This window comes from Culex quinquefasciatus, chromosome 3, assembly GCF_015732765.1.
Source record: "Culex quinquefasciatus strain JHB chromosome 3, VPISU_Cqui_1.0_pri_paternal, whole genome shotgun sequence".
Taxonomy (NCBI): Eukaryota; Metazoa; Arthropoda; class Insecta; order Diptera; family Culicidae; genus Culex; species Culex quinquefasciatus.
The window spans coordinates 190,085,418-190,097,842 of NC_051863.1; the positions used below are offsets into that span (position 1 = coordinate 190,085,418).

Genomic DNA, 12,425 nt, shown 5'->3' on the forward strand with positions numbered 1-12,425 from the left:
AAACAAACAAATGGAATTATGTGCAGAGAGGAGTGCAAAAGAGATCATATTAAAGAAAAAGTGCTTGATGATTGGAACTGTTGCGTCGTTTTAACTCACAATTTGATGACAGCATTTCTTTCCGTGTCCTTCTCGCCACGTGGTGGCGGTAACCAATTCCACACCTAACCGCGAGGAGCGTCGCGACGACCTAAATCCACGTGACCATGGCAACGCAACCAGTTTGTTGATATCGATTACTGTCAGAGTTGGTGGAGTTGCAAAAATCTGCTCGTTCCGGAGAATCCGAACCATGTCCCGTCACGAAAAGTGCCTGGCGGACCAGAACCTGGTCATAATGCCACCGGGCCGTCCCAAGTACACGCCGCGCGACTGGGAGCTCAACAACCGCACCAAGAACGTCTTCTCGCTGAACCAGCAAACGCTGGCCGAGCGGATCATTTGGTGAGTGGTTGTTCCGCGAAGCTTCCAGAACCCCCGTAAAACTTTTTTTTCCAGCGAAAGCGAACGCCTGATCGACGAAACCAACTTTACGACCGAGCTGAACAAGCACGAGGTGGACTTTCGGCTGCGGGAACGCATCGGCGACATCCGCTTCCGGCTGGACGAGCTCAAGAAGCAGAAAAAGGACGCCCACGTCGAAGAGGAGGCGCTGAAGGTGTACAAGCAGCGAACCATCGACGCGATCAACACGCTGCGGGAGATTGCGATGCCGCTGTGCCAGAAGTGTATGATTTATCGGGAGATGCGGCAGGGTGTGGATTTGGTGCAGGACGAGGTGGACAACGAGTTGCGGAGGGAGCTGCACGTGGTGAATGGGGCCATTGAGTTGCTGCAGAAGCTGATGGAGGAGGGTGGGGAGCAGTTGAGGCGGCTGAGGGCGACCATTTATCTGCTGGATCGGGATTTGTCCAATAAGGAAAAATCGATCCAGATCGATGAGAAAAACGTGGAGATTCGTCATAACCAGATGGGGATGAAGGTGTACGATGGGAACGTGCCGCTGGATCCGTAGTAAGTATGAAATGTTCAGAAATTTGATTTTCACTAGCTATGCGATCTGCATGGAATTTAGAGTTGAGAATCAAGTAGATCAACGATAACCCTTGATTAATTGACGAATTTTAAGCTTGAGTAGTCACAGGCGTCTTCATAAACAGACTAGTTATTTTGTTTGAAAATTGTTCTGGATGATCCCGCTACTGCAGTGAAGTTCTATACTGCTAAGTGCAAAAATACGATTAAAATTTTTAGAATATCATTTCTAACTCTTGAATAACTTGAATTTTGTTTCCAAAACATTTCACTCATTTCGTCTTTAGCAGATTACATTAAATTCAAGGTTCCTTTTCACTATTTCAGTCCACGGATGTCTGTGGATAAAGCTCCATTCCATTTTCAGTTATCGGAAAACTTATTTATCGAACACAATCCAAACGTTTTTGTTCCAATAAAAAAAATGCCTTTTGCGTTTTAAAATATTCAAAAATCATTGAAATTGCAAATACGGTTGCATCAAATTTTTAATAAAATGTTTGTCCCTCAGCTATGGTCGTATATTAATGAATTTACGAAAATATTTTTTATCTGAAGCCTATCCTACGTATTTTTCCTTTGAAACTCTCAAAATTCATTTTTTTTTAGTTAAAAAGCCTTTATTTGATTAGAAATTCAACAATAAACGTTATACAATAGGGTGGCCCATTCTGGTTGTTACGGAAAATTAAAAAAAAAAAACCGCTCCAGATCCGCGCCATAATGAATAATAAATCGCGACAAGCATACTTAAGATTTTCAAAATAACTATTTTCTATATAAAAATATACTGAATGTAGTTGACAGAAAAACACCGCCGGACCGCCGGAAGGAAACCAAAATGGTAGTTTATGCAACAAGTCGTACATTTATCCAACGAGGTTCACCGAGTTGGATAAATACGAAGAGTGCTGAAAAAATCAAGTTTTGCAACGAGTTCCATGCAATATTTTTTGCAATTTCAAAAAACACACACTGAGTGAAATTTTATGTTAAATTTTCATGTATTTTGTCAATAAAACGTTTAAATCAAAAAAAAAAAATGTTGAAAAGTGTTACTTTTCAAAACAAGTGCTGAAAAGTGTTGCTATTCGATTCTGTTATTTTTTGTACAGAAAAGTAGGCTGTTTCGTCGTTCAAGAATGACAGGAAAAGTAAGTAGTTTCACGACGGAATTTCAAAAAACCCCTATATAGAAAACGCTCGAAAAAAGGTCAAGAATAGGGTAATTTGTTAAGGTTTGATGAAAAATCAAATAATTTTTATTTTCTCATTTGAATGCGGCTGAAAATTAGAATCGTTTAAATTATTTTGTATTCAATAGATAAAATTTTCAATACAGAATAGCCTAATGTAGCAGAATCTCAAAACGCAGAATCTTAAATTGCCGAACATTAAAATTACATTTTTTTGCCGAAATTAAGGAAACTATAAAAAAAGGAAACTATAGCCAAAACTATAATTTTGACTGAAAATAGTAGTTTATGCAACAAGTTGCAAAAAGAGGATTTTTTCAGCACGAGTCGTACATTTATCCAACGAGGTTCACCGAGTTGGATAAATACGAAAAGTGCTGAAAAAATCAAGTTTTGCAACGAGTTCCATACAACATTTTTTGCAATTCCAAAAAACACACACTGAGTGAAATTTTATGTCAAATTTTCATGTATTTTGTCAATAAATCGTTTAGATAAAAAAAATGTTGAAAAGTGTTACTTTTCGAAACAAGTACTGAAAAGTTCAACTTTTCAGCACCCATTTGAGTGCTGAAAAGTAGAACTTTTCAGCATTTATTTTGAAAAGTGTTGCTATTCGATTTTGTTATTTTTGGTATAGAAAAGTAGGCTATTTCGTCGTTCAAGAATGACAGGAAAAATAAGTAGTTTCACGACGGAATTGCAAAAAATAAATTAAATGATTCAGATGTTTTCAAATGAGATCAAAACAATTCGCAATTCGCAATTCGCAATTTTCAGTGTAAGAACGGGCCTTGACCGATCTTATGCAACAGGTTCCCGACGAACACGCACTGCCCTTACACCTACATCTTACCCTTGCTCTGAGTCAGTACGAGCAACACGCTAGAACACGCTTTGAGTGTTCGTGCCAGGCATGCACACCTTCTTTTCCGGTTACGCATTTTAACTCGGCCGGGGGTGGTACATTACGTAGGGTTTGATGTAAGTATAAGCGCCTAACCATTTATAGTGTGCCTATCAACATTCATTAAAGCAAAAACTGTTTTATTTTTTTAGTTTGAATTCAAAAAGAAGTTGTTATTTTACTGTGTATTGTTTTCTCCTGTAATCTTTCCTAGTGTTGAGTCGTGTTTATCTGTTGCTATTTCTTCTGTCGCGGTGTTTTGTTACAATGTTTTGAACCTAAGCATGTTATTCAAAAGTTTACCAAAAGTACAATAATGTTATGTGTGTGACTTTGATCATTCAATATATTGAGTAAGGACTCATACCTTACTTGTTTGAAGAAAAGGGCGTAGATTAAAACAATAGACAATAAAGGAAAGCTGTAGACAATAAAGGATAAAGTTCGATACTGAAAGAATAATTGTATGTTGAAGGAAAGAAGAGTACAGAGTGAAGTAAATTAAAAATATAGGCAATAATTTATGAAAAAAAACTATTTGATAAATGATAAATAATATCATATAAGCTTAGATAGCATTAATGACAACTTTAGGAGCCGGGGATGTTAGGGAAAACACAGCAATTAAAACTGGCAAATAGAGTAGAGGAGTCTTGACAGATAAGTGAAACAGGACTAAAGTAGTTGGAGATAATAAGAAGAGATACTCCGAGTTGCGATGTTCTAGGTACATCCACAACAGTTCGTTCAACATGCTGTGAATCAAAACAATACCTTCTACAATCACAAATTACTTCCCTTTCCCACTTTGGCGCTTTATGATGTAGTCCATGCTCTGCAAAGAAAGGGATGTTAGTAAAATATAAACACTATAAAATACCGATACAGTTACTTTCGGGAACCTGAGTGAAATCAGGGTTTCTAATGTTGTTGCTGTTGTCTCCAGTGTGATAATATCACTCCGAAGTGGTTGTCGTGGTGCAATCGTTCTCCAACCGTAGGTCCACACACGACATGAAATGGAAACAAACAAAAACAAAACAAAAAGATGCATTAGAGTATATGAAAATAAGAGAAACAAAGGATCATGCAATCAAAATAAAATGGTGGATAGTAAACAGAATCCGAATTAGAAAATCAGTCGAATAAGAAAATCAGAAATAGAAGATAGATAGTAGCTGAAAGTGGAAAGAAGAGAAACCCCGTATTGCGATGTATCAGGTACATCCACAACAGTTAACTCAACATGCTGTGAATCAAAACAATACCGTCTACAATCTTCCCTTCCCACATTGCGCATCCCTTTCTTTTGGCCGTCTCGACTCTGACCCTCGCTGGTCAAAGGTTTACGAGTTCGTTTCCACAGGCCACCAGCAAGGTCACGTGTTGTCATCATGATGACGAAACCAAGCCAACGTGGAGGTAAGAAAATGGGTAACTTGCAAGGAACCAGAGCAGCTGTTTTGACCAAGGTCAGCTAACAGCACTACGGGTGTAGTTCCGCTCCTTCCAGGATGTTCCTCACCGGGTGTCAACCGAAAAGGTATCATTTCACCCTTGGCCTGCAATTTTCAAATGAGATCAAAACAATAATGAGATCAAAACAATATTGAAATTCAAAATTTTAAAACACAAAAAAAGCTAAAAAGTCATTAGATTAAGAATTCAGGAATTTCAGAAATGGGGAATTCAAGAATTAAAGAGTTCAAGCATTCAAGAATATAATAATTTCAAAACCATTGAATTCCCAAACTTTAAAAAAAGATTTTTGAATTCTAAAATTTTTGATTTTGAAAATTTTTGAATTCTTCAAATTTTCAAAACTTTTGGGCTGCTAATTTTGTAAATTTAAGAATTTTTGAATTGATTTTTTAATTGACAAAAAAAAATTAAAAAATCTTGTAGCTCTAAATTTTAAATGTTGCTGGAATTCCTTTTAAAATTTGTAATTTTTACTGTCAGAATTCTTGAATTTTTAATGTTTTAGGGGAACCATACCCTTTTTCAGCCTATTTCTATTATCGGTCTATCAGCACTTTGATCATGAATTACAGCTTTCATAAAGTGTTTTTGACTATTCCAAAGTAATAAATAGCTCAAACAGAAGTGAGCAAACAACTCTCCATTGTTGATACATCTGAAAATGTTGATTTAATAACGGAAAAAGGCAAAAGTGATGAGAATTGGTCGACCGTCACACACGATCAAACTTAACTGTTAACTTTCCTTGAGAATGCTAAAATTTTCATGGCAGCGTTCCTTTCGATCCACCTTCTTTTATAAATAATAAATAATTATTTACGAATTTGACCTTAATAAACAAAAAGGTTTTGGCTTAAGAGGCAGTATTTGTAGATTCTGCTCGGTTTGTTCTAGAGGTCGTATCGAGGTGCTCCGATTTGGATGAAACTTTCAGGGTTTGTTTGTCTATACATGAGATGAACTCATGCCAAATATGAGCCATCTACGACAAAGGGAAGTGGGGTAAAACGGGCTTCGAAGTTTGAGGTTCAAAAAACATGAAAAATTGCTCGCATTTCCGTAAAACTTCATCAATTCCAACTCTCTTAGATGCATTCGAATGGTCTTTTGAAGCCCTTCAAAATGTGCTATAGACATCCAGGATTGGTTTGACTTTTTCTCATAGTTTTTGCAAATTACTGTTAAAAATGGATTTTTTTAAAACCTTAATAACTTTTGCCAACAACCTCCAACACCCATACTCGCATAGGTCAAAAGTTAGGGAATTTCATGGACTATAATCCTACAGTATTAACTTTTTGGCCAATCGCAGTTTTTCTCATAGTTTTACGATTTTTCTAGAACAAACATTTTACAACGTTAGTTTTTGCCCTGTAGGCCTCCATAGCGGCACTTTTTGGCCACAATTTTGTCATATTCGGAATCCTCGGACCATAGAGCCCATAGGACAAAGTTCTTTGTCAAATTTCACTGTTTATTACTTTAACAAAATTCGCCATATCAAAAGGCATTCCATTCATACTTACAATATACTGGTACTTAAATAGATCAATACCTTCATATATTCAATATAATGTAATTTTGTATAAATCTTATGACCATACAATCGGTGGCTTGTTTTCGAAACCGCGACAAACTAGGTGAATGTTACCTAGTTTTGTTGTGGCATTCTCATGCCTTATAAATTTCATCAAGGACTTTTACGTCTCCTTTTAAAACGATGTATACTCTTTCTTCCTTACCGGTGGAGTAACCCGCAGCTTTTTAATGTGAATTTTAATATACGCATAGATACCACGTGCTTTTAGGTCTTCCCGCTCCATTGAAGTTCATTTTTCCATCAAATACTGTCCCATTAAGTCAACTAAATGACATTGTGGAATGACGTGAAACGTCATCCACGGACTCTTCCAGGCATCTCAGGCGGTTTCGACGGACAGCCGAGCAATAAGCTCTTGCAGATCTTCATTCTGCCGTTCCTAGAATATATAATATTAAATATATGTACTTTCATGTTGTCGTTGTTACGTGAACTGCGTCACTTTTTAGTTTGTCATTTGGGCATTTGACCCTGTTTTCGGAACAAATAGGGAGCCCTAGGCAGTCTAGTTTATATTACACAAATCTTTTTTTATTATTTCTAATGCTTCTATACATAATCACATTTTCGATGAAAACACCCAGCAACAACACCGACCCGGAGTGGATCGAGGTGACCAACACCAACATCGAAAACACCGCCAAGGAGATCAACTCGGCCCAAACGCTCCGCTCCTACATCGATCAGGTGCTGAAGCAGGCCGCCGAGGACATGCGCCACCAGGTGGACCGTACCAACGCCGCGTTCAGCAAGCGAATCGCCGAGATGCGTTACACCAAAACCAAACTCGAGAACGTGCACAAGGAGACGACGCGCCAGGTCAACGAACTTACCCGGAACGTGACCAAGCTGGAGAAGGAGATCGCCGAAAAGGAGGGCTACGTCGCGCTGGCCCAGATGCGGATGGCGAACCGTGCCCACCGGCCGGGCATCGAGCTGTGCAACGACAACGTGTACAAGAGCCTGAAGAAGGAGCTGGCCGCGCTGCGGGAAACGATCGCCAAGCTGGACAAGATGCTGGTGCAGTCGCGGGCCACGTTGCGATACTTGCTGAACACGCAGGTTATGCAGGAGGAGGAGATCAACCTGAAGACGAGCTCGCTCAAGCTGGACGAGGTGGACTGCATGACGCTGCGCGAGAGTTTGAAGTTTCAAAATTTTTAGATGAGTGTAGTTTGTGTGTGTGTATTTTTGTGTGTGCTTTTAGGACTTTCGGCAAATAAAGAAAAAGATCGCACTTTGCAACCGACAGTCTTTAGATTTATGGATTTATTTACCTATATGGAGTTTTTTTTTTCTTCTTTTTTGGGGGGACAAAAGTTCAGGTTCAGTAAGCTACGTTTTGCTGAGTTGTTTTTGCTGTTTAATATATTTTTTGAATGTTTTCCCCGCACAAAAGAGTTGTTTATTTTTTTTTGTAATTAGGAAAGGTATAATTTTAAAAGGATTCCTAGTTTACACTAACTTGAATTAGTTGTGGACTATCACGTACAACGGATATTAATAATACCGGTCATAGCTACTGTTGCTGTTGTAATCTCGTAAAAAGGAGACAGACTGTAGAACGGGATGTAAAAATCAAAATTACACCACATTTCAATTTTGTGTAACAGACACACAAAAGAAAAGCTGTATTTCATAAAGTTTCATCGCTCGAAGAATTCGCTTCTTCTTGTCAAACACCATATTTTTTGATTCGGAAGAAGATTTTGGGTGTAGAAAAAAAAATTATACAAAAACAAAGAAAAAAGAAAACTGTGCAAAAACAGAAACAAAGACTTAAAAAATCTCTATGTATAATCCATAAATAAGGAGTGTGTTGGGATTGTTGTTGTTGTGGGTTCTTACGTGGACAGATACAACCGGTGGTAGTCGTTGGCCCCGAAGGCGCAGTTGCACTTGGGGCACTTGCGCTGGCGCGTCTCGTATCGCGTCCGCAGACAGTCGTAGCAAAACACGTGGAAACACTTGGACAGGACGGCGTCCTTTCGCTTGACCTTGCACGACGGACAGGTCAGCGTTTCCTTGTACTCGCGGATCTCCTCCAGCATGACCTCGTCGATCGTAGTGCCGGACATTTCGATTTTTTTCATGCGTTCGGCCTTGCGCTTGAACTGGGCCAGCTCCTCCTGCAGCCGCTTCGTCTTGTACGCTTCGGCCTCCAGCGAGCTGGTCTTTTCCGCGACCACCTGCTGGGCTTCCTTCATTTGGGCGTGGTACTTTTCGAGGTGGAGCTTCAGGTCGGCCGCCGACTGGGCCGATTCGATCGCCTTGCGTTTGTGCATTTCCATCGCCTGCTGGCGCGCGACCAGCTCCTTCTCGATCGTCGTGACCGTGTTCTGCAGGATTCGTTCCTTTTCCTCCAGCTTACGCAGAACCACGTGCATCGCCTCGATCTGGCTGTCGCGCGTTGTCACCTGCGAGAGGACGCGACGAAACGATTTAGTCAATTTCAAACCCTAGGCAGAACATCACTAGACTCACCTGATCCTCCAGCACCTGCTTCTCCTCGCGCAGCAGCTTGTGCATCTGGTTCGCCTTGATCCGGTCCGACATGAGCTTAAAGTTGGCGTCGTCCTTTTCGCGCAGCTGCTGAATCAGCCGCGAGTTTTGCTCCTGCATGTCCTCGAACGCCTGCCCGGTGACCTCCATCTCGTTGAGCAGAGCTTCCTCTTCCTGAAAAACAAACGAGGACGAATAAAAACCGGGAACATTTGCGCCGCCATCGACGTGCTATACTACATGGGATCCAACGAAGGGGCGGTAGCCGCTGCCGGTCCACGCGCTATCCGGGGCCGCCTTCTGACTTTGGACCTGCTTCTGCAGCTCGTACTTTTGCTCCTCCAGCTGTTTGATCTTCCGGAGTGCGTCCTCGTCCGCCAGCTTCTTGCGATCTTCCCGCTTGCTTTCCTGCAGCTTCTTCATCTGGTTCTTCAGATCGTCAATTTCGGCACACTTTTTCTTCTCGGAAGCCATCAGCTGAACCTTGTCCCGTTGCTCCTTCGAGACGCCTTTGTACATGTCCAGCAACAGTTTCATCTCCTTTTGATCGTTCAGCGCCTTTTTGATCTGATTACGTAGATCCCGCACAAGATCGGACTCTGCACTCTTCGCTCGCTGCTCCTTGTCCCCCTTGGGCGTCCCAGGTGCTTCAACCTTGATGGGTTTGCCATCCGGTCCGATTTCCTCCTTCTTGATCCCGTTCGGATCAGCTCCGTCGCCTTCCTCACCCGATTCCGACTTTACCGCGCCCGACCCCGCTTCCCCACAATCTTCTTCCTTGACCGTTCCTCCCTGTCCGTCGCACGTCCCAGGTTCCTCCTTGATCCCCGCAGCGGCCGCCGCTTGCTCACTTTCCTTCTTCACTTCGGCTTGCTGCTGTTCCTGAAGGGTCGTAAGTTTCGCTCCCGTTTCCTCCAAATCCTTCCGCAGCTTGACGTTATCCGACGAAACTTCCTTGTACTTCTTCTTGTACCGCTGCACTTCACCCTTCAGCTGGCCGTTGTGGTTCTGCAGGGACGTGATGAGGTGGCGCATCTCCCGGTTGATCGGCGCAGTCTGCTCATTCGCGGCCATGTTTTGCTCGAACTCGATTCGCAACATTTCGTACTCTTTGCGAATTTGCGACAGAACGTCCTCCATCTGGATCATGTCGCTGCGGACGCGCTTTTGGGCGATCAACTCTTCGCTCTCCATCATCTCAATCTGCCGCAGGTGTTGGTTCTTGCTCGTCTGCAGCTGATTGCGGCTCTCGTCCAGCAGGGTCTTGATTTGCATCGACTCGTTGTAGAGCACGGAAAACTGCGACTGCAAACACTTGTACTCGGTCGTCTCGACGATCACCGATTCCGGCAGCTGGCGAATGTCCATCTTGAGCTTCTCGACCTCCTTCAACACTTCGCGGTGTTGCAGGTGCAATTTATCCAGTTCTTGAAGCCGGTTCTGCGCAAGTTCTTTGTATTCTTCAAGCTCCTTCTGGAGATCTTCCAGATGTTGGGCCGCAACGCTGGTCATGGAACCGGCCTTGGCGCTGCTCGGTGCCGACGTCGAGTGTTTGTCCTTGTCCGAGCTGGAAATGTCCCCGTGCAGTTGGTGGTACGCCTTGAGCTTCTCGATAGCCTCCGCCAGATGATTCTCCAGCTTGTCATTCCGGCAGCGAACCTTCTCCAGCTCGTACTGCAGATCGTCAATCTGGTTCTTCAACTCTGCCGATTCCGTCTCCTTTCCGTTGAGCACGTCCTGAATTTCGCTCATCTTGAGCGAAATCGTGTGGAACTTTTCGTGCAGCAACGTATTCTGCGTCTGCAAGTTCCGATTCTCGGCCATCACCTCGGTGTAACTTTGGCGCAGCGTTTCGTCAATCTCCGGCACGTTCGCGTCCGGATCGTCCGACTCGCCCTTCATGGCCAGCGTTATTTTCTCGTTACGCTGCATCAGTCGGTCAAACACCTGAACGATCTTGGCGACGGCACGCTTCGAGACCTGGACGCGATTGGCCAACTTGTCGTCCAGTTCTTCCTTGTCCCAGGTGGACAACTGCATCAAGAAGGACGTGGTGACTTCGTTTTCATCTGCGAATTAAACAAAATTTGTTTTGAATAGAGACTTCCCCACCGGCCTCCCATCCCAACTCACTCTTATTCTCCGACTCGTCCGCCGTCTCCGCGTCAAACCGCTGCAGCAACACGCGGATGTCCTCGTTCAGCTGGTTCCAGTACCGGTTTACGACGTTCAGCACGGCGTCGTCCTGCGTTTGGCGCTTCTCCAGCTGCTCGATCCGCTGCCGGAGCTCGGCCTCGCACCGGACCCGCTGCTCGATGCGCTGTGCCAACTTCTTGTTCTGGAACTGCAGCACCTTGATGTCCATCTCCTCCAGCGTCGAGATGGGCCCAATCAGGTGCGGCTCAAAGTGGACCTTCTTGATTGGCGGAGCGGCCCCCGCTCCGGCCGCCCCACTTCCGGCGGAATCATCCGCCGACCGTTTCGACATCGCTTCGGCTCGAGAACAAAACTAGAACGAAATTCTGCGCTCCGGCGTCGTCCATACACGAAACCAAACCATTAAAGAAAATAATTTATTTTATTTAAATTATCGATTTTTCAAAGCTCTCCATTTCTGTGACTCGACTCGCCAACGAGAAACGTCAAAAAGAAGAGGAAAAAGTGAGGATTGTTTTTGGCCGATTTCACCCCCAAAACCCACGAAGTTCCCCCAAATTTCTCATTCAAATCGTTACTCACCTTTTAGGGCAGCATAAATGCTAACTTTTACACCGATTTGTAGCAATTATTTAGTGAAAATTAGAAATTAACTTCCGCCCTCTTGGTAATCAACTCTCCACATCAACTCAAGCTGAATTTTGCAGCTTGCTCGGCTCGGCCTAGCGGTAAAGCAGTGATGCAAAATGTTTTATTTGTTGTCTGCACGAGCTCGGTTCAAAAGTATGTACACATCTAGGGCAAGGTGTAATTTGACGTAGGGCTACGTTTAATTTATGTTAATATCATTTTTATTTAATTTAATTGAAGATTTATGGCCTATCTACCATCACTTAACTTAGAAAATTTCACTTAGCTTAGGAGTTTGAATCAATGGAAATGAATCTGATCTTCTACAATGAAAAGGAATAAAATTAGAAACTTGACGTATGGTTTGGAAAATTTCAAAATCTACGGTAAGTTGACGTTTCCATATCAAAAGTAAACAAACAACTGCATAGCAACGTAAATTTTCTAAGTTGATTGTGGATGACGGCCGTAAGTTGTGTACATTTTCTAAGTTTTACTTTACTTAACTATTCTAAGCTAAGTGATTGTAGATAGGCCATAATTGAAGATCCGTAGCAGTTCGGTGGGACAATGAAACCTAGATGCAAAATGATTTATTTTGGCAGAGGACAAATATTCATAAAAAATATATGAAAATTAAAATGCGATTTTGTAGAGAACTACCTCGATAACTACTCTAGGAACTATTCATTCTTAAATTCTTAAATCTCTCATTTTCAAAAGGTCCGAAGAGCATAGGAAACCCATGGCGCATTGTTTGTTTTGAAAAAAAAATACTCTAGAAATTTTCTTAAATGCTGTCATTTGTGTCACCATCTTAGCACATCGACAAGATTTTCAATATCTTAATTAAAAGTTTTCTGAAGGAAATCAGAATTGCTTTGAAGAAAAAAAATGCTGCTAAGCGTGACACCAC

General features: G+C 42.4%; 2 protein-coding genes across 3 annotated transcripts; one reads left to right on the forward strand and one right to left on the reverse strand.

The window, feature by feature from the left end:
- Nucleotides 1-237: 237 nt before the first annotated feature.
- LOC119769436 (tektin-1) lies at nucleotides 238-7,470 on the forward strand. Its single transcript, XM_038261847.1, has 3 exons — nucleotides 238-444; nucleotides 499-1,014; nucleotides 6,805-7,470. The coding sequence occupies exons 1-3, from the start codon at nucleotides 293-295 to the stop codon at nucleotides 7,382-7,384; spliced, it is 1,248 nt and encodes a 415-aa protein (XP_038117775.1). The 5' UTR covers nucleotides 238-292; the 3' UTR covers nucleotides 7,385-7,470.
- On the reverse strand, nucleotides 7,459-11,601 carry LOC6034074 (E3 ubiquitin-protein ligase Bre1). Of its 2 annotated transcripts, none has more exons than XM_038261846.1 (5): nucleotides 11,462-11,601; nucleotides 10,856-11,244; nucleotides 8,963-10,791; nucleotides 8,705-8,896; nucleotides 7,459-8,637 (listed from the first exon to the last, which is right to left on the reverse strand). In XM_038261846.1, the coding sequence occupies exons 2-5, from the start codon at nucleotides 11,208-11,210 to the stop codon at nucleotides 8,065-8,067; spliced, it is 2,949 nt and encodes a 982-aa protein (XP_038117774.1). In that variant the 5' UTR covers nucleotides 11,211-11,244; nucleotides 11,462-11,601; the 3' UTR covers nucleotides 7,459-8,064. The 2 variants fall into 2 exon arrangements, with proteins under 2 accessions (XP_038117774.1, XP_038117773.1); XM_038261845.1 differs by having other exon boundaries at nucleotides 8,960-10,791.
- Between the last annotated feature and the right edge of the window lie 824 nt (nucleotides 11,602-12,425).

What these genes read in the sequence shown, in the direction of transcription:
- LOC119769436 (XM_038261847.1), top strand. Translation starts at nt 293, where the DNA reads ATGTCCCGTCACGAAAAGTGCCTGGCGGACCAGAACCTGGTCATAATG. An exon ending in CTGGCCGAGCGGATCATTTG is followed by an intron (nt 445 to 498) that starts GTGAGTGGTTGT and finishes TTTTTTTTCCAG; the next exon opens with CGAAAGCGAACGCCTGATCG. An exon ending in AACGTGCCGCTGGATCCGTA is followed by an intron (nt 1,015 to 6,804) that starts GTAAGTATGAAA and finishes GAAAACACCCAG; the next exon opens with CAACAACACCGACCCGGAGT.
- LOC6034074 (XM_038261845.1), bottom strand. Translation starts at nt 11,210, where the DNA reads ATGTCGAAACGGTCGGCGGATGATTCCGCCGGAAGTGGGGCGGCCGGA. An exon ending in CCTTCGTTGGATCCCATGTA is followed by an intron (nt 8,897 to 8,959) that starts GTATAGCACGTC and finishes TTTGTTTTTCAG; the next exon opens with GAAGAGGAAGCTCTGCTCAA. An exon ending in AGCAGGTGCTGGAGGATCAG is followed by an intron (nt 8,638 to 8,704) that starts GTGAGTCTAGTG and finishes GTCCTCTCGCAG; the next exon opens with GTGACAACGCGCGACAGCCA.